At 45.5% G+C, this 20,934-nt stretch overlaps 1 protein-coding gene across 1 annotated transcript in view; it reads left to right on the plus strand.

The window, feature by feature from the left end:
- The window catches only part of LOC119941493 (protein NPAT), a 39,874-nt gene that overhangs the window by 11,872 nt on the left and 7,068 nt on the right, over positions 1-20,934 (plus strand). The window contains exons 3-13 of the mRNA XM_038761958.1: positions 2,059-2,119; positions 3,856-3,928; positions 4,887-4,927; positions 5,147-5,368; positions 8,621-8,705; positions 9,153-9,240; positions 11,670-11,761; positions 11,841-11,928; positions 13,692-13,788; positions 15,842-15,949; positions 19,060-20,703. Of these exons, the coding sequence (XP_038617886.1) occupies positions 2,059-2,119; positions 3,856-3,928; positions 4,887-4,927; positions 5,147-5,368; positions 8,621-8,705; positions 9,153-9,240; positions 11,670-11,761; positions 11,841-11,928; positions 13,692-13,788; positions 15,842-15,949; positions 19,060-20,703 (2,599 nt within the window). The remainder of the gene's footprint in view (positions 1-2,058; positions 2,120-3,855; positions 3,929-4,886; positions 4,928-5,146; positions 5,369-8,620; positions 8,706-9,152; positions 9,241-11,669; positions 11,762-11,840; positions 11,929-13,691; positions 13,789-15,841; positions 15,950-19,059; positions 20,704-20,934) is intronic.

Below are 20,934 nucleotides of genomic sequence, written 5' to 3' on the forward strand. Positions count from 1 at the left end.
TGGAGGTATTAGAGCCTATTGTTGTTTTTCAGCTTTGCCTCTGCATCTCACAGTTTTTTTTATAATTTCCAATTCTATATCATTTCAAATTTGATGTGACTGATTTGGGTGCTCTTTCAGTAGTAATATATTAGAATATAAGCTCTTTTGGGCAGAGAATGTGTCATTTCTTTCTTTTGTCCATATTGCGCGTGGAGGGAAATCATATTTTTCCAGAGCCTTGGGAACTGAGCCCAATTTAAGCCTTTTAAGTCTGTGAGGAAATGTACTCTGTGATTTCAGCCAGTCATGATATTATCCCTGTTTTTGAGGACTGTAGTGTGGTGGAATATGTGTAAGTAATTCAAAATGTGTGTAGAATTTAAAATGTGATTTTTGTCCCTTGGTCTAGGAATACAGTATTCCATTGGAATAAACTCTTCAATGCACTTTATCAGAATATAGTATTCCATTGGAATAAACTCTTCAACGCACTTTATCAGAAGTTAAAAACGTGAACTTTGCTTTGCTTTGAGGTGTTGTCAATGTAAAGAATGTCAGGTCCTATAACATATTTTTTAAAAATGGATTCAAATTGCACCTTCCCACCAGAGAGGTCGATAAATATTACATATATTCCCTCTTTTATTGGTATTTTCTCATTCTTATTTTGTCCTTCGTAGGGAATTCGATCAGTGTCAACTAGATTAAGGCATAGAGTCAACACAGAGTAACTGAAGACAGAAATAATATGGATGAATGAAATCCACTGTTAGTCATCAAAAAAAGAACTCCTTTTTAACTCCCCCCCCCCTTAACCTTTTTGTAGTGCTTCTAGTTGCAGATGAGTGTATTGAGACGTAGGGTTAGGTAGCCAATACTGGCTCTGCCACTTGTGTGCTGTGTGACCTCGGACAAGTCACTTCACTTCTCTGCGCCTGTTACCTCATCTGTAAAGTGGGGATTAAGACTGTTAGCCACCGTAGGACAGGGACTCTGTCCAACCTGGTTACCTAGCATCTACCCCGGTGTTTAGAACATTGCTTGGCACACATGACAAATACCATTTTTATTACCTGTCTCCTTTGGAGGCTCCATTACAGTGCTGGGCGAGGCCGGGGGAAGATGGGATCTGGTTCCTCCTCCTTTGGGAGCAGTTCCTCCCCATCGAAGCTGATGGGCTGGTCTCGTGGTCAGATGATCGCTGGGATCAGACCTTCAGATCTCCTCGGAAGCAAAAATCGGGTGATGTTCCACTGCCCTTACCTGCTCTGATGCTCATGCTGTCTTCCAGCTCCGGTCTAGCTCCTTGTGCAAGCGCCAACTTCAAAAAAAAAAAAAAAAATCTGTCTTTGTTATTTTATTTGTTTTTCTGTTCTTGCTTTTCCCTTGGTTTCCAAAAGAAAATGGAAAACTCCATTCTCTTCACCTTCCCTCTAAACCGCAACAAACCCATCTGAGTATCAAACTCGACGATGTCCTGCCAGATGGGTGAGGGCATGGGGTTGTTTGCCGTTCGTCTCTATAAGCGTGGTAATGATTGCCTCCCCCACTAGACTGTAAGCCTGTTGTGGGCAGGGAACTATATCTACCAACTCTGTGGCAGCGAACTCTCCTGAACACTTAAAACAGTACTCTGTGCATAATAAGCACTCAATCAATGCCATTAATTGCTGGTGCAATCTCAAAGAGCTTCTGTTCCTCCTGATAGTATTGGTAACTGGGCACAGACAGACTATAATCACTCCAGCAGAATTAACTCCAGCTCTTGTCCTGCTGCTGGAGTTTAGACTGTGAGCCCACTGTTGGGTAGGGACTGTCTCTATATATTGCCAACTTGTAATTCCCAAGCGCTTAGTACAGTGCTCTGCACACAGTAAGCGCTCAATAAATATGATTGATTGATTGCTGGCAGGGCAGTATCTTTCTCCTGTTGACCTCTGGCATCTGAGCGATGCTCACTGTTGGTAGCCTCGTCTTCCGAACGAAGGATAACGCTACCAGGTGAACGGTCCAGAGCCGAGAGACCGGTTCTGCCGGTCCTGTGACGTTCATTTCCGTTTTTTTTTTCCCTTGCAGTCCCTCTTTGGAAAAAACTTGACGACAATTCTGAACGAGTACGTAGCCATGAAAGCGAAAGGTAGGAGTTGAAGTTCAGATTTGAGTTTTGGCTTAACGGCGTTTATTTCATATGTCTTGATGCCGCGAGAATTTTAAATCCTTTCAAGGAAGTACCTGCATAGTTACTCTACAAGGCTCAATTAGAACGGAAGCAAGCTTAATCAGAGAAGAACCTTAGTCCTGGTCGGCCAGATGTTAGGAACGGGCTGGATTTTTCCAAGTTGATATGCTGGGCAGCAGAGTGAGTAGGACGTAGATTTCTGAAGAGGGGTTTCTTCAAGTTGAGGTTAGCAATGCTGATGGAGCGCCGACTTCTGAAGCCTAAACTATAACGTCATCTGAACTCTTAATTCTATACCTTGCCAAAGATCTAGTTGACACAACAATGTAATCCATGTGTCTTTAGTAATAGTATTTATTAAGTGCTTACTGTGTGCAGAGCATTGCACTAAGCACTGGAAGGGAACCTACCATAGTCCCTGAGCTAGTTGCAGTCGTTACAGTGAAACCTGATAGTTGGAAAGTGTTCACCATCGGGGTTAGAAAAATAATAATAAAACCGCTGTACTGAAACTTACATCCTAATTGTTTATTAGGAGGTGTCCTCTAGTTTCCAAAGTGGTAGTTTTCAAAGAAATGTTCCAGGGTGCAGCCATATAATACTTATTCTCTTGGTTCATGGGTTTTTGGGCAAAGAAAAGCGTGAATTTGATACAAGGGAATTACCCCAGCATAATTCCAGGATCTTTGAGCAACTAGCATGACTTACTGACCCCTCAGTTACAGGAATCTAGCTACCGAAAATTGATCATTAGGGAGACTAAGCTACCCTGGGAGGAAGTGGCATATCCCTAGAGGCAATTAATAATGAAATACACATCACCTTGGAAGTTTTAGGGGCATTTGCCTGGAATCTAGAGGCAAAGTCCAACCATCTCTCCGGATCAGAGGGGGAAATGCCACGGAGCAGCCGGGCTGGGCGTCTCAGGGGCCCAGGTGACCCAGCAGGGTTTCGGGACCCCTTCTCTAACTTGGTTTTCGAACACACCCCAAACTTCTGGGGTTTGGAGCCGAGACGTTTAGCGTAGCTCCAAATTGCCACGCTCCTACACCCTGCCCGAGACTACAATTCCCGGAGAGCTCTAGGCCAAAAGACTCCCTTTTAGACTGTGATCCCACTGTTGGGTAGGGACTGTCTCTATATGTTGCCAACTTGTACTTCCCAAGCGCTTAGTACAGTGCTCTGCACACAGTTAGCGCTCAATAAATACGATTGATTGATTGATTGATTTAACACACACCCCCCTCTAGCCACCAAGTGCTGAGGGAGAAGCCTTGTCCTGGAACTCTGTTTGAGGACCTCGGGTGAGTTGTGTCCTTGAAGTTTGAAACTATTTGCAGTGAATTATTAAAATGGAACTGACATGATGGTGTGTAGGAAACTTACAAAGGGGTTTTACTGATCGAAGGATATTTAAATTTCTCTGGGGAGGAGGGTAGCCAGTACCTGGAGCCGTTGTAAATTTACTGTGGCTTTTTCTATCCTGCAGCGAGACGATTTCTTTTCTTAATTTCCCAACTTAAGTAATGTTGCTGTTTGGAGAAAGGGGTTATAGAAGTTTGCCTTCTTGATTTGTGTTTTGGAGAAAGGGGTTATAGAAGTTTGCCTTCTTGATTTGTGTGTCCGTGATTGTCAATTCAGATTTAAGTTTTCCACTACAGGTTAAAGTGGCAGTTGTTTTCTCGGTGTTTTAGAAACAACAAATGAAGTTCCAGCAATGATGTCATCTCTGTGGAAGAAACTAGACTATACGCTTTCTCAGATCAGGTAATAAGGATGCACGCGGTCAAAATGTGCTTAAGAATTCCCTAAATCTAAATACAAATGGGAACAATTGGAGTTAAATTTAACCTAATTCTTACCATGTGACATTAGTAGTGGGGTGTAGAGCTGTGCTTAATACTGGTTGATAAAAAGACTACACACTTTCTCAAGTCAGGTAATAATTAGCAGCGTGGCTTAGTGGAAAGAGCCCGGGCTTGGGAGTCAAAAGTCGTGGGTTCTAATCCCGCCTCTGCCACTTGTCAGCTGTGTGACTTTGGGCAAGTCACTTAACTTCTGTGGGCCTCGGTTACCTCATCTGGAAAATGGGGGTTAAGACTGTGAGCCCTACGTGGAACAACCTGATCCCCTTGTATCTCCCCCAGTACTTAGAACAGTGCTTGGCACATAGTAAGCACTAGACTGTGAGCCCATTATTGGGTAGTCTCCATACGTTGCTGACTTTTACTTCCCAAGTGCTTAGTACAGTGCTCTGCACACAGTAAGTGCTCAATAAATACGATTGAATAAATGAATGAACAAATACCATCATTATTATATCATTAATAAGGATGCACATAAATCTAAATACAAATGGGAACAGTTGTAGTTAAAGTGAACATAATTCTTACCAAGTGACATGAAACTGACATTTGTAGTGGGGTGAAGAGCTGTGGTTAATACTGGTCTTGAAACCACCTGAAAAAGACTATAATTTTTGTAGTTTTCATTTTTTTTTCCCCCAGGCCAAAATCAGGCTCATTGTAGTCCGCTGACTTGGATTGCAGTAAAATTTGTGACTTAAAATTGACCGCCAAGTCAACTCTTTGCCCCCAAGTGATGCCCAGTTCCTCTCACCGAAAATGTGTGGTTGATTCCTTCTCCGACTGTCATTTTTGAACCCATGTGAAAACTAGGTTTGACTGTGAAATAAACATTTCACGTTGATTGTTTTATTCTATAGGAGCATGCAGACTTCTGCCGGATTTGCTGCTAATCAAAGAGGTAGGCATGGTAAACTAAAATAATGGTACAGAACTCTTATTTTAATTTGCGTATGCTTGCTCATTTCCTGTTAGGGATTGAGTAGGTATATTCTTATGCAGGGAGAGGATGCAGGGGCTTAACAAATGCCGTACAAAACGTAGTGGGAGGATATCTTGTACCTATTTCGGAGTCATCATTAAAGGTGAGCCTCATTTTCCTACTTTCCGTTTTCTGCAGCCCGTACACGAAGTGGAATCGCAGAAATCAAGCGGCAGAGGAAGATTGCGTCTCAGGCGGCCTCTTCGAGTTCCGAATCGTTGCCCATCGCTCCCCAGGGAGTACCGCACGCTTCTTCCCACTTGGCAACAACGCAAGTTATCAGACAATCTACTCAGACGGCACCACAGCTGAGACAAAGTTTTGTGTTTGTCAACCATTCTCAGGACAGCAGTATAAGCAGTAAGTTAAAATTGTGCATCCCACGTTGATCTCTGTACTCTTAAGATGCCCTCGGTGGTGACATTTGCCACAGTGTCAGCTGAATTGTGCACAGAAAAAGAGGGTGCTGTTTTTGTGTTTGCGTCCTCGTTGACTGCGTGGTAGGGGACGTGGCATTTATTGAGCACCCACTAGCCCAAAACAGAGGGATATGTTCCCTGACCCCAGAGAGTTTACACGGGCCACGGAAAAACATCCACAGCAGTCAGGTAAGCAGGGTGTAGATTAATGGTTATAATCAGGAGTGAGGTACCGTCAGATGTTAACTCTGGAAGTACAAAGAAAGCAAGCTGAGGAGAAGCAGGTTGAGCGCCTGGAAACCAGTTGTAAGGAATTTCTGCTTGATGTACAGGGATCCCGGGCGCTGCCGGAAGGGTTTGAAGAGCAGAGGGATGTTTTGAATGACATTTCAAGATGATTCCTACAGCAGCATGTGTTGAAGGTTGGAGCGGGGAAAGGCAGGGAGACCAAGGAGGGAGATAGAATGGCCTAGCTGTGATACGACTAGAGCTTTTATCAGGAACGGTAGCTTTTCGGGGCTGCGACCTGCAAGATTGAAAATAAAGCACGGCGTACAAAGCAGACGTCGTAAGCACTAGCAAAAATACGGGGCCATTTAAGACAAAGTCTCAGGTTGGCATCAAGAAGAGGCTTATGGAGAGAAGCCAGCAAGATTCAATTTGGCCAACAAAACAGACTTATTACTTTAAGTGTCCAGTTTGGGTCATTTTTTTTTTTTTAATGCTGTAGAAAATGGGAAAAGAGTCCAGAGACAGATTGACGTAGATGATGAAAGCGTTGGACGATACATTTTGGGAGAAACAGTTAGAGGAATTGAGGTTGTTGGCTTAAATAAGAGAAGGCTGTGGATGACAGTGTCTTCAGTTATGCAGACAGTTCTTAAGGGGACGAAACTAGTTTAAATAAAGCAAGGGAGATTTTTCCCTCTGATCCTCAGGAAGAGCTTCATTACTATCAGGGTGAAAAATGGGCTTTAGCGGCTGAGGGTTTGTGAAATCTCTATCGTTGGTTAGCTCGAAGGAAAGAGTAGGCAACTCTCCGTCAAGGATAGTTTTATTATTTTGTATCTGAAGGCAAGTTGCTGGAACAAACGTTTCTATTTTGCTCTGATTCTGTGCATCTTGTTGAAAGAAATAGAATAGAACCTATTTATGAAATAGAATAGAACCTATTTATCTCAAGAACCAAGTGACCAAGAGATGAATAGGGTGGGAGAGTATAATAACAAGTGTTTCCTCAGAGCTCGCATGCCAAGGGTTGTTCTCAAGGACCAGGCTGTGCATGATACTATAACAAGATTGAGGTTCCAGGACGTTCTGTCATAAATGGAGTAGTCATTGAAATGAACAGACCCAACGAACATCTTACTGTGGTTTTAAAGAAAATAAGAGTGAAGGATTTAATTACAGCAGGAGCCATCTTGAGTTCTCCTGGAGTGGGGTATGTGAAGCTGTTTTGAGCATGCCAGATACAGTTAGGGATATGCAGATTTTATATAGATCAACACATTTTGTTGACACCGTTTTCTAAAATAATTTGTGCATTTTGGTAAATATTTTGTCTTCTAAATAAAGCTGGGCGCTAGTTGCAGTGAGAATCTCTTCAATAAAGTTTTAAAAGCAAAATATGTGGCTATTTTTATTTGCATGCAGGCTAAAGTTCCATTCCCATTATAAATTCCAATACGGAGTAAGGGTAGCAAAGGAAATAACTGGGATTAGGACAAGAAGCGTATGCTGGGATTAGACTGGTTGCCCAGGAAACAAATTCTAGCGAGTCATGACTGTAACAGGATTTTGAGGTACCAGCTCTAGAATTAGAGGATGAGGAAAAACCAAGCTGAAACCAGATTTTCTATTTTGCCAGTAAAAGAACCAGTGAGGTTATGAGAGCAGAGGGAGGAGCTTTGGGGGCTTCAGGAGGTAGTTGATAATAATAATGGTATTTGTTAAGCGCTTACTATGTGCCAGGCACTGTACTAAGCGCTGGACTGAATACACGCAAATCAGGTTGGTTGATGATTTGGGATAGTTGGTAGTGGGGTTTGGCAATCTAGGGAGGGGGAATTTTAGAGCAAAAGAGGGCGAAGTTGTATAGAAGGGAAGGGAAAGTTGGAGTGGGAGAAGTTTGGTTTCTGAATTTCCCCCCAGCAGCTCTGAGCTGCCGGAAACTTGGGGAGCTAGCAAGGGATGCGGTCTAGCAGATTGGCCATCATCATCATCATCAATTGTATTTATTGAGCGCTTACTATGTGCAGAGCACTGTACTAAGCACTTGGGAAGTACAAATTGGCAACATATAGAGACAGTCCCTACCCAACAGTGGGCTCACAGTCTAAAAGGGGGAGACAGAGAACAAAACCAAACATACTAACAAAATAAAATAAATAGGATAGATATGTACAAGTAAAATAAATAGCGAGGGGAATTGTAGCCAGTGGGAAGGCCATGAACAGGGATGAAGATGGGGGAGCTTTAGCGCTTAGTACAGTGCTCTGCACACAGTAAACGCTCAATAAATACAATTGAATGAATGAGCAGAGACTGAGATAGGAAATGAGATTTAGTTGGGAAGCAGCATGACCTAGTGGAAAGAGCCCGGGCCCAAGAGTCAGGAGACCTGGATTCTACTCCTGGTTCTGCCACTTGCCTTCTATATGGCTTGGCCAAATCACTTAATCTCTGGGCCTCAGATTCCTCTTCTGTAAAATGAGGATGAAATACTTTTTCTTCCTTCCCCGTCTTAGATGGCGAGAACCTCAAGGGCCAGGGACGTAGTCCGATTTCCACCCGTATATTCTTTCCCAGCGCTTAGTACAAAGCCCACTCAGAGTAAATGCTTAATACATACCTCTGCTATTTATTTAGAGTGGGGGCCCCATGTGGGACAGGGGCTGTGTCTGACCTCATCATCTTGTTTCTACCCCATTACTTACTACCCCGCTCATCACAGAGTAAGTGGGCAACACATGCCATTATTAATCTCAGTTATATTATCATTATTGTTGTTGTGCTCGCTGTTCTTTCATCTCTGCAGCCCTCCACTACGGCAGAAGATAGAATAATTATGTATTTTGGAGTTCCGTTCTTCTTCCGAAGAGCTCAAGTTGTTTACCTAGCTACTCTGTTCTCTTAGGATCTTAAAAATGTTATACCACACTCCTTTAATATTTTTATCTTCGCCCCTTCCAAGCCGGAGAATCTCTACAAATTGTAGTTCCTGGACCCCAAGACCGGAAAATTAACGCCAGTCTGCTGTCTCCCGGAAGACGGAAAAGGTAAAAAAGACTGCTTTGGAAAATAAGCTGTTTCTAATTCTTTACCCCTCAAATAAAGTACCCACACTCTCAGGCAAGTGCCACCCAGTCGTTGGCTGTCTTTGGAGTGGCGTCGTAAAAATCGCCATGCCCTCCGCGACCCTGGCAAATCACTGCTGATGCTCTCCCTGCTAGCTAGTATGAAATCCTGATCTCTATCTCTAAAGCCTGCAGCACTAAATACCCAGACTTTGTCTTCAGATTTGGACCCCATATCCCATATCTTTACTCTCCCTTTAAAGAAGATGGTTTCTGTCTCGTCCCCGGTTCTCGTTTTTGACTCCCACAGCGCCAGAGCCCATTTTCACGGCTGTTTTATCATTTACACCACCAACTGTGACTTTGCTATTTCATGCACTTTGGAACGCCTCATCACTAAAAGACAAATCTCTCTCTGAAATGTTTCAGCGAATCCCAGAGGAAAAGCATTGTGTTGTCTGGACCTCATTCGACTATTCGAAATTTTCAGGACTCCAATACGTTTACAGTAGAAAAAGTAAGTGAACTCTTAAAAACAAAAATGAAAAGCCTGTCGATGATTTTTCCTTTAAGGGTACAATCAAGACTAGAATAATAGAGAAAATCAGTTTTAATTATTGACCTCATTAAGTACTTGTTGAGCACCTATTGGATGCAAAGCACAATTCTAGTTGCCTCTGGCACTATCAAAAACGTGCTAGTCACTGTAAGAGGACGTAATCCCTGTTAATATTCTTTGCTGCTCTGCATTCTTACCAAATAAAGAGGGATTAGAGGCATTACTTATTGCTGCATTCAGTCTTTCGCTAAATACGGTTTCTCAGACCCACCCCTTCTTTTCCATCCAAACAGCTATCATCTTGGGATAGGATAATTTGAGCTTTAACCCCAGTCGTGAAGCTGACAAGGACTTTAGGTACCACCTCTTCGTGAATGGCTCCCAGATCCACTTCCACCCCTCATCTGATGTAAAAAAATCCTGCATTTATCCTTGCCTCCAGGTCCTCTCCACTAGGACATCCCTCCGCCATTTCAAACTCAAAACTTGAACTACTTGGTCCCCTCTTAAATGCTTTCTCCTAACTTTCATGTGTCTGGCAATAATGCGCCACCATCCTCCCTCAATCAGGCAGTGGTACTTATTGAGAGCTCCGAGTGTGAAGTGTACTGAGCACTCGGGGGAAGCACAGTACAAGAGAGTTGGTAGACATGATCCCTGCCCACAAGGAGCTTACAACGATATTACAGTCTTCGGTCACTAAAGCCCTCTACTTTGGTGGCGTGGTTGACTTCTCGGCGTCCTTCAGTTTTCACCTTCCTTCAACTGCTAAATCTTACCGGTTCTTCCCATTTCTCGGCTCTGAGAAACAGCACGACCTAGTGAAAAGAGCGTGGGCCTGGGAGACCGAGAACCTAGGCTCTAATCCCGGCTCCGCTTGCTGTGTGACCTTGGGCAGGTCACATAACCTCTGTGCCTCTGCATGCTCAACTGTAAAATGGGGATTAAATTCCTGTTCTTCCTCCTACTTAGACTGTGAACCCCATGTGGGGCAGGGACTGTCTGATGTAACTAACCCAGCGTTTAGAGCAGTGTTTGACACACAGTAAACGACTAACAGATGCCATAAAAAAAATCATTTATCTGTTCCTCAGTTTCCTCACCTGTAACATGGAGATGAAGAACTGCCTGTCCTTCCCCTCTCCCCAGATTGTGAGCCCCGTGTGGGATAGGGACTGTGTCCCACCTGGTTATTTTGATTTCTGCCCTGCAAATCTTAGTACAGTACTTGGCACAGAGTAAATTAAAAAGCACCACAATCATTATTCATCTCCTTTCCTTTCCACCCAATTACCACACTGGACAAAACTCATGCCCTAGCCCAGTTAGACTACTGTACCAGTCTTCTTGCTGCTTTCCCTGCCGCCAGACTCTTCTCTTCCAATCTATTTTGCATGCTGTATGTGAATCATCCTCCCTTCCAAACACTTGGCCCACCCTCATTCCACTCCCCAAAGGCCTTCAATGTCTTCCCATTTCCCTCCACATCCAGTGAAACTCCACCAACTCTTCTTGTCCTAAATAACCTCTCTACCTGCTCCTCCCTGTCTTGCTCTCTGCGTTCCTCTGAAGCTCATGTTGTATCTGTTCCTCGCTGCACCCTTTGACCGTTCTCCCCTTCCTCCTGTGGTTCCACCACCCCGAAATTCCTTCCTCCTCTAAACCTGCCAAAACCACAACTCTGTTAAAATCCCATCTTCTTCAGGAAGTTTTCACAGAATAGTTCCCCGTACCCACCCGTGATGGTCACATATTTTATGTGACTCTGTTGGACTGTGCTTCCCCCAAGTGCTCAGTACACTTCACACTCTGAGCTCTCAATAAGTACTCAGCAGTTATGTATAATTAAACTTGGATTCTCATATGTGCATTCAATTACTTGGCTATTTCATCTTGACAAACTCGAACAACTTCCCGTTCAGCCGCGCTGAGAATACTAACCATAAATAACTTCTCTGTCTGTCTTCCCCGTTAGATTGTGAGTTCCTCGAGAAGGGGGGAACGTATCTCTTTGATTGTCCCAGCGCTTAGAACAGTGCTTTGCACATAGTAAGCGCTTAACAAATGCCATCACTATTATTATTATCATTATTATTGTCGTAGCCCAAATGCGTAGTAAGGTGCTTCACGGGAAGTTCAGGAGTTGTTCAATTCATACTACTGGTGGCCCAAATTATTTTCATTTGGAATATAGGTTATTGTGTCCTTTAGAACCACTGCTGGAAATTTCCTCGAGTGTCCTTTCCACTAGGCCACGCAGCTTCCATGCTTTTTTTCATTTTTGTCTCCCTGAAAAGTATTGAGGTAGTCATTTACCTCTTGAGGTGACTTAAAACTTTCTTCTATTTGAACTGTTAATTACCAGCTTAATCGTTTTTCTTCCGCAGCAAATGGTCATTGAAAATGCCAGAGAGAAAATACTGAGCAACAAATCCCTTCAGGAAAAGCTTGCAGAAAATATCAACAAATTCTTGATAAGGTAAAATCTTGATTGGAACCGTCCGGCGGCATTTTGCCCCAGCTTTGAGATCCGCCCTAAATATCTCCCTCTGTTTCAGCGATGGAAGTATCACCCAAGCACCCAAACAGACGGATAACAGCCCGACGGAACAAGAGGCCTCGATAGATGAAATCCTGGGATTTCAGGTAGATTGGTGAGGCGCCGGCTTGGTCCGACCCACCTGCTCCCTTCTCTCTCCTCCCGCCGTCATCCCACCACAACCTCAGCTCCTCGTGAGGTCCTTGGATGGGAAAGGGGTGAGGGGAGACAGGATAGTACGGAAGGAAACCACGGTGTGAGATTTCCTTAGCCGTAAGGCTCGTCTGTCCTATCAGAGCCGATTCTGCAGAGCCTGACAGAGTTGCGTGTAGATCTCTTAAAGGATTCCCCACGATAATAGAGCTACTTTCAGTGGTCAGTGGCTACTTCCAGTAGCCAGGTTTTTGAGGCTGGCCGTGGCGCGGGGCGGATGGAGAAGCAGCGTGGCCTAGTGGAATAGATCACAGGCCTGGAAGTCTGAAGGACCTGGGTTCTAATGCCAGCGTGGCCACTTGTCTGCTGTGTGACCTTGAGCAAGTCATTTCACTTCTGGGCTTCAGTTCCCTCATCTGTAAAATGGGGATTGATTGCGAGCCCCAAGTGGGACACGGACTGTGTCCAACCCAATTATCTTGTGTCTACCACAGTGCTTAGTAGAGTGCCTGAGACTAAGTGCTTAACAAATACCATTAAAAAAAAATCGTTGGTGTTTACCAATAGGTGAGTACTAGACACTCTTTTAAAATTGTATTTGTGTAAGCAAAATTCATTTCTAAAATATTTAAAAAACTTGGACCATAAACGTGTCCTGTAATTTTTGCCTCTCCTTTTTTTCTTACGGTATTTGTTAAGCACTTACTGTGTGTCAAACACTGTCTAAAGCACTGGGATAGATACACGCTAATTGGGTCAGACACAGTCCCTGCCCTGCAAGGGATTCACAGTCTCAAATAGGAGGGAGAATGGCTATTTTTTTTTTAATCATAGTCAGTTTTGGGTTTTGTTTGGATCAGTGGTGTTTGTTTTTTGGGTGGGTGTGTGTGTGTGTGTGTGTGTGTGTGTGTGTGTGTGTGTAAAGGGGAAAGCAGAATTGAGCTGAAAACAACCTTAAAAAACGGTACTTGTTTGGCTGCCTGTGGATGCTCCTTTCTGGGACGGTTCTGCTGCCTCTTTTCAGGCTGCACATCGAGGTCCATTGACTTGATTCCACATGTTTAGTGTTTCGCTCTTCTTCTGCACTTCCCCAGGGCCCAATTACCTCTTCCCATGGTAAACGTTGAAACAGAGGGTGGCAAGGTCAGGCAAATAGCCAGTGGGGCAAGTAGATGTACTGGTGGATTTAAAAAAGAACATTTTTTTTAATTTAAAAGAAGATGCCGAGCAGAACTAAACTCAGTCTGTAAGAGAGAGGGACCAAGATGCCTCTGAACCCAGCAGTCACCGTCATGTTTTCTGATAGCACTGATTTAAAATTATATACAGCCAGTTCCCATTACATAATTTAGATAGAACTTCTTTCTAGGAAACACGCTTACCCGTGGTGCATGAAGTAGATGTAGCATTTGAAGAATTGGTTATGCTCATGAGGATAGCACTGGTCAAGGTGTGACCTTGTAACACAATAGCTCAACAATGTGGAGGTTCCTTCCTGAACACGATTACCACGTTATAGGCCATCTGAGTACACTCTGGTTATTTTTAGTAGACTCCTCTCAGTTGGTTTCATACTTTCACTTTTCGGTCCTCGCGAGATGAACTGTGTTTTTTGAGAAGAAAATTGAAATGGAACATTCACTGTATATTGGCATTTCTCACTTAGTACCGCATTATGGTAAACGAGGCGTGTTTGACTTTCGACTTCCTTTCGCAGAGTGAAATCCATATGTCGGAAGAAGCCATAAGGGACATCTTGGAGCATACAGAGTCAGACCCTGCATTTCAAGACCTCTATGATCTATTTGATTATGGCAAGTACAGAACTTCTGGCAGTTGAATTATTTCTCTGAGTGAGAGCTGAGGTTCGATTGAAAAGACTAGAGATATCCATAGCCGTTACTGTCTTCCCCAAAGTGGCAATTTTTGTCATCTTTTTAGACCCTAATTGCATTCCTGAGAATCTGGAGTAAGTTCCCGGTTTTTCTTGGACACTATTTAGTCACTTTGGTGGTAACTTTTTACTTCCAAGTGCTTTGGCTGTGGAAGGAAATCTTTGCTGACTTTTGGCATTACTCGGGTTGTGATACCTCATTGTGGCCGTGAGTATTTTGGCAGGATCAAGCAGATCAGTAGTTTGAAAGCAATCTGACAGAGCAACTGGAATCTATCTTTCAAAAAAATATATATATTTTTAAATGGTATCTGTTAAGCCCTTACTTTGTGCCTGGGACTGTACTAAGCGCTGGAGTAGCTTCAAGATAATCAGGTTGGACACAGTCCATGTCCCCCGTGGGCTTCACAGTGCTGAATTATCAAATATCCTTGATTGACTGATTACTTCTGGATCTCTCTGGGCGGGTGCTGCCCAGGTTAGGCCCTTCGGGGTGGGCAGAGCCAATTTCCAAACCTGGGATCAGTTCCCGGTATTCCCCAGCAGTCCACCTTTCGGGAAAGATGGCACCAGGGGCCGAGTGAGAGAAGATAACCAAAGAACTCAGGTGACCTGGTGGAAAGAGCAGGGGCCTGAGAGTTAGCGGACCTGGGATCTAGGCCCCGATCTGCCACTCACATGCTGTGTGACCTGGGGCAAGTTACATAGCTTCTCTGGGCTGCAGCTTCCGTATCTCTGAAATGAACAACCAGTACCTGTTCTCCCTGCTATTTAAGTTGTGAGTCCCATGCGGGACAGAGGCTGTTCAACCTAATTATGTCGTAGCCCCCCCCCCGGTTCTTAGTACAGTGCGTGGCATGGCTTCAACTGCTGTCTCTATGCGGATGATTCCCAAATCTACATCTCCTGGCCTGATCTTTCTCCTTCCCTGCAGCCCCGCCGACACCTAAAACTTAACCTGTCCGAAGCAGAACTCTACATATGCTCACCCAAACCCCATCCTTTCCGACTTTCCTGTCACAGTAGACAGCATCACAATCCTCCCTGTCTCCCAAGCCTATCGCCTTGGCGTTATCCTTGACTGCTCTCTCTCATTCGACCCACATAGTAAGTCTATCATTAAATTCTGTCGGTTCAACCTTCACAACATCCAAACCGCCACCTGCGTTAATCCTATCTCGCTTTGATGACTGCATCAGCCTCTCTGCCGCCCTCCTTGCCTCTCCCCACTCCAGTCCATACCTCATTCTGCTCTCCAGATCAATTTTCTACTAAAACGTTCAGTCCACGTTTCCCCACTGCTCAAGAATTTGCAGCGGTTGCCCATCCACCTCCACATCAAACAGAAACTTCTTACCGCCTGTCAGCGGTGCTTTACCTCAATCTTATCTCTTGCGCCCACATCCTGCCTGTGGCCTGGAATGTTCTCCCTCTTCGTATCCGACAGCCGATCACTCGACGGCACAGAAATCTCCTCCAAGAGGCCTTCCCCAACTAAGTCCTCATTTCCTCTTCTCCCGCTCCCTTTTACATCATCCTTGCACTTGAATTTGCTCCCTTTATTCACCCCTCCCTCAGCCCCACAGCACTTATGTACAGATCCGTAATTTGTTCGTATTAACGTCTGTCTCCCTTCTAGACCGTAAGCTCTTCGTAGGCAGGGAACCACCAACTCTGGTGTATTGTTCTCTCCCAAGCGCTTAGTACAGTGCTGTGCACACAATAAGCACTCAGTAAATACGACTGATTGGCACGGAGTAAGCATGCAACAGATACCACAATTATCATTATTAGTAGAAGTAGTATTAAACCTTGTTTTTTGTGACCATCAAACATTGGTCATTGGTTTTTCTACGATTCTAATATCAGCGGCATTTTACTCTTCCTTCCGGTCATTTCTATAGCTCGCGTGTAATTTTGTTTAATAAGAAAGATCGAATGGTTAAATCTGCCTTCTAATTGTCTTGCAACAGGTAAAACCAAGAATAATAAAACTCTGTCACCAGGTCCTGGCAGTAGTATTCTCTTAGCAGACGAAACTGCCATAGTGGTGGAAGGCTCCTTTGAAACCGAAGAGACCGGTGAGCATTCGATTAAACTCAGTCCCCAGCTCTTACCGTCCTTTTCAGTGACCCAAAGCAGGATGTGTATTTAATTCAGAAATTTGTGTGCTAATTAAGGAACATTGGATGGCTGATTTCTGCCATCGACTTCCCCGAGAAATAGCCTTTTGGCCACAAGTGGAGGACATTGCCGTAAAGTTGAAGGAAATGTTCTTCTCCCTCCAGATCTCACCTCACCAACCCTCATCTTTAAGGTCACCCGCTAAAGGGCAGGAAACTCTGATGCCTTGTCCGCGTCTTGCCGTTTGAAAAGGATTTCTGTCGTTTACAATTTCAACAGGAATTTTCATTGGAAGCCTTTAAAAGAGAGTCCACCATTTTATTCCAGAATAGAAAAAGGAATCTGAATTAATATCTTAGCGAATCGTTTCTGGGAGGAGGTGAAAAACTGACTAGAGAGGTTTTTTCGGTTTTGGTGGTGGAGGGGAAGGGGTGGGTTAGTTTTAGAGGAAACGAACTATCATACAATCCTGTCAGTCACCTCAGCATTCGGGTTTCACCTTCTGTAATAATTACTTATGGCCAGGATTTTTATTAATGCCCTGCCACTCTTACCAAACTGTAAACTTGTCATCCTGATTTGTCTTCCACATTAGATTGTGAAGTACAACAGAAGCAAAAGACATACTCCTCGATAATAATGATGGCATTCGTTAAGCGCTTACTATGCGCAGAGCACTGTTCTAAGCGCTGGGGAGGATACAAGGTGATCAGGTTGTCCCACGGCGGGGGCTCACCGTCTTCATCCCCATTTTACAGAAGAGGTAACTGAGGCCCAGAGAAGTTAAGTGACTTGCCCGCAGTCACACAGCGGACAAGTGGCGGAGCCGGGATTTGAACCCATGACCTCTGACTCCCAAGCCCGTCCTCTTTCCACTGAGCCACAAGGAGCTTAAAATGTCATGTGGCCTCTAAAATAATACGCCCTTTGCACAGACTGAGCCCTCCGCACTTCTGGGTTGACATCTCATTTGGGGCAATGTGTTCTAGCAGATAAAGCACCGGCCTGGGAGTCGGGATCTGGGTTCTAACCCTGACTCTGCTAGTTGCCTGCTGTGTGACCTCTGGCAGGTCGCTCAACCTCCCTGTGCCTCAGTTACCTCAGCTGTAAAATGGGGATTAAAACTGTGAGCCCCGTGTGGGACAGGGACCGTGTCCAACCTGATTAGCTTGCATCTATCCTAGCGCTTAGAACAGGGCTTGTTACTTAACAAATGCCATCATTATCATTATTAATTTTATGATGATGGGCCCTCAGATATAATTCTGCGTGGTAGTATATTGAATGTATTATATAAGTCCACGGTTCCCTTTCGTTTTTGTGGAGTGTTGAGTAATGACTGCTGTTAAGCAAAGTCCTTAATTTTTTTTTTTTCCCATGGCATTTAAGTGCATACTAAGTCCTGGGTAGATATAAGATCGTCAGGTTGGACACAGTCCGTGTCCCTCATGGGGCTCACAGTCTCAATCCCCATTTTACAGATGAGGTAACTGAGGCACAGAGAAGTGAAGTGACGTGCCCACGGTCACACAGCGGACAGGTGGTGGAACCAGGATCAGAACCCAGGGGCTTCTGACTCCTAGGCCTGTGTTCTGCCCGCTAAGCCACGCTGCTTCTCAGATACTCTCCAGATAGGTATTTTTAAAATCTGTGTCTTTAGTTTACAAAAGACGAGCAGAAAAGGGCCCTCAGACCTTGCTTTTCAGATAAAAACCAATGAGGAGCAATGTTGTCAAGGTTATCGTGGGAGGAGAACGCAGAAATTTGTCTTGTCTTCACTCTACAGACGCTTCATCGGGCAAGTACATCGGGAAGCTGATGACTCAATTATCCCCCTGCTAAGGTGGGAAGAGTCCCTCCCACTGGCCCTGGCATGGGACTGTCCATCTCCAGGGGAGATAGGGGCAGGGCACGTCAGTTTATTATTGCATTGTATTCTCCTAAGTGCTTAATATAGTGCTCTGCACATAGTAAGCACTCAATAAATACAACTGAATGAATGGAAAAGTGGTGTTGTCCCCTAAGGACCCAACAGTAGACAAGGCTCAACATGACAATGAAGGAGAAAGGCCCAAAACCACCCACTATTGAAGCCAGCTGTCAACCACTCCGTTTTGTATGGAAAGCTTTCTCACTATGGAACAGTACAGTGGTTCTAGATGTATTCATTTCTTCCTAGAACGTTGGATTGATATAGTCCAAATGATGTGCAACAGAATAATTTCAGCCCACTGGGACTGCACTACTAATTTCAGTTTGTATGGATACTTTATATGGATACTTTTATTTACAAGGGCACCTTCCGTTTCTTAGTACCTTCAATACAGAATTTGTACATATTCTACTTCTTCTTCTTCTTCAATCGTATTTATTGAGCGCTTACTGTGTGCACAGCACTGTACTAAGCGCTTGGGAAGTACAAATCAGCAACATGTGGAGACGGTCCCTACCCAACAGTAGGCTCACAGTCTAAAAGGGGAGACAGAACAAAACCAAACATACTAACAAAATAAAATAAATAGAATAGATATGTACAAGCTAAATAAATAGAGTAATAAATAAATAGGCCATGGGTTCAAATCCCAGCTCCGCCAGTTGTCAACTGTGTGACTTTGGGCAAGTCATTTAACTTCTCCGTGCCTCAGTTACCTCATCTGTAAAATGGGGATTAAGCCTGTGAACCCCTCATGGGACAATCTGATCACCTTAATACCTCCCCAGCACTTAGAACAGTGCTTTGCACATAATAAGCACTTAACAAATGCCATCATTTATTATTATTATTATTATTATTATTATGGAGACAGGTGTCAAAACTGTCAGAATAAATAGAATTATCTTATTTTATTTTGTTTATATGTTTTGTTGTCTGTCTCCCCCTTCTAGACTGTGAGCCCGCTGATGGGTAGGGACCGTCTCTATATGTTGCCAACATGTACTTCCCAAGAGCTTAGTACAGTGCTGTGCACACAGTAAGCGCTCAATAAATACGATTGAATGAATGAATGAATGAAAGTACATCTCTTTAACCTGTTGCCGTCCTTAAGCAAAGGTGTTGTTTTTACAGGTAACCATTCTGGAGAGCCCCGATTCTGCCCAGAGTATCAACCTGGAGAAGCGTCGTGTGCCTTGAAAAACGGCAGCAGTGATGACCGTCTTCGGCCGGGAACCCAGGGGCAGCCTGTCCCTCTGGACTCGAGCATCCAAAAAGAAGAGGCCTTCAAAGCCGCCTCCTCCTGCCTTTCAGCTCTAGACCAGAGATGCGGCCTGTCGATCACCTTTGATCCCGTGCCTCCTCTGAATGACTCCACGCAGAGACCAGACTCCGGTCCCGAGTATAACGAGCCTTGTGTGGAATTGTTCGGAAACCAGATGGCCGTCGAAAGTGAAAAGGCCTCGTCGCCTCCCGGCGCTCCAGACGTTCCGGGACTACAGTCCGATGCGTCGGGGCCTCCTTCCGTGCCTTTGGTTTTACCCGGCGGAGGGATCGCAAACGACGGGAACGCAACAGACGTTCGGTTAAGGGCTCTCCGCTTATCGCAGAATGGTTTATTGACTGAAAAACCATCCAGAAATGGGAGCCCGGGTGACGCGGCGAGACTGGAGACTACTTTCCCCGGTTCCAAGTCACCGACGGTAAATGAAATCGAACGGGATCAAATGGAAACTCTCAGTGTCTTGTCCGCGGCTCCGGCCCAGCGGGCGGGTTGCCCGAACGGCTCTTCGGAGCGGGGCGAGGCCTTACCCGTTTCTGTTGAAAGTACTCTTTTAGCCATTCCGGGCCAACGGAAGATAGAGCTGGAGCTGAGAGAGTCAGCTACCTCTGAGGAGCAGCCGTCTTCCGGGGCGTCTTCTGGCCTCCCCCGGGCCGTCGAGAACGCGACTCTGTCGCCTGGATCGCCAAGCTCGGAAAAAGCCATCATGGAGTCACAGGAAGCTCTAGCTTCGGTTCAAGAGGCGGGGGCCGGTTTCCTCTCTCCGGGGGAAAGCGGCGGCGGGTGTCGAGAGATCGAAGGAATGCCCGCTGCCGAGAAACCTTCGGAATCAACGGGAGAGCCCAATCCTGACTCGCAGAGCGGTGGTGGGGTTTCTTGCCGCGATGGGTCTGAGGTGGTGGACCCATCGAGCATAGTATCTCTCAAGATCATCATCAGCGATGACCCGTTCGTTTCGGCGGACACGGAACTGAACAACGCGGTTTCCAGCATCAGCGGAGAAAACCTGCCCACCATAATCCTGTCCTCTCCGTCCAAGTCGCCAGCAGTCCCGCATCCCGAGGCAGCCGAGGGCCCGGCTCCCGGAGGGGCCCCAGGCGCCGCCGTCGTGGCCGAGGGCGAGAACCCGGCCTCAGTCGAGCGGAGCCTGGTGGGGCTCAAACCCCAGGACTCGACGGGAGGCAACGCGCAGGACGAAGAGGGCGGCCTGTTGGCGGCCGCCGTGCCCCCCGGCGCGTCCAAAGACGGGGGGTTCATCCAGCTGATGCCGCCCACCGGCGCCGCTTTTGCCCGCTCAAGTAACATCCTGATAGCCACCTGCGTGACCGATCCGTCCGCCCTGGGAACCGCCGCAGCTCAGTCCAATGTGGTCGTCTTGCCCGGCGGCTCGGCTCCGCTGGCCTCCCAGCCGCCCCCTCCGCAGCCGTTACAGACCCCCCCGAGATCGGGCGGCGTGTATGCCATGAACCAGGCCGTCTCCCCCAACTTTTCGCAAGGTAACCGCCCGTTTGCGCGTCCGCTTGCCTTCCGGAGCAGCTCTTGGTCTGCAGTGTGTCTGTTCTTTTCAATGGCGGGACTGAAACTTTGATTAAAAAATAATAATAATGGTGGTATTTGTTAAGCGCTTACTATGTGCCAAACACTGTTCTAAGCACTGGGGCAGATACAAGGTAATCAGGTTGTCCCACGTGAGGCTCACAGCCTTCATCCCCATTTTTCAGGTGAGG

This window comes from Tachyglossus aculeatus, chromosome 20, assembly GCF_015852505.1.
Source record: "Tachyglossus aculeatus isolate mTacAcu1 chromosome 20, mTacAcu1.pri, whole genome shotgun sequence".
NCBI classification, from domain to species: domain Eukaryota; kingdom Metazoa; phylum Chordata; class Mammalia; order Monotremata; family Tachyglossidae; genus Tachyglossus; species Tachyglossus aculeatus.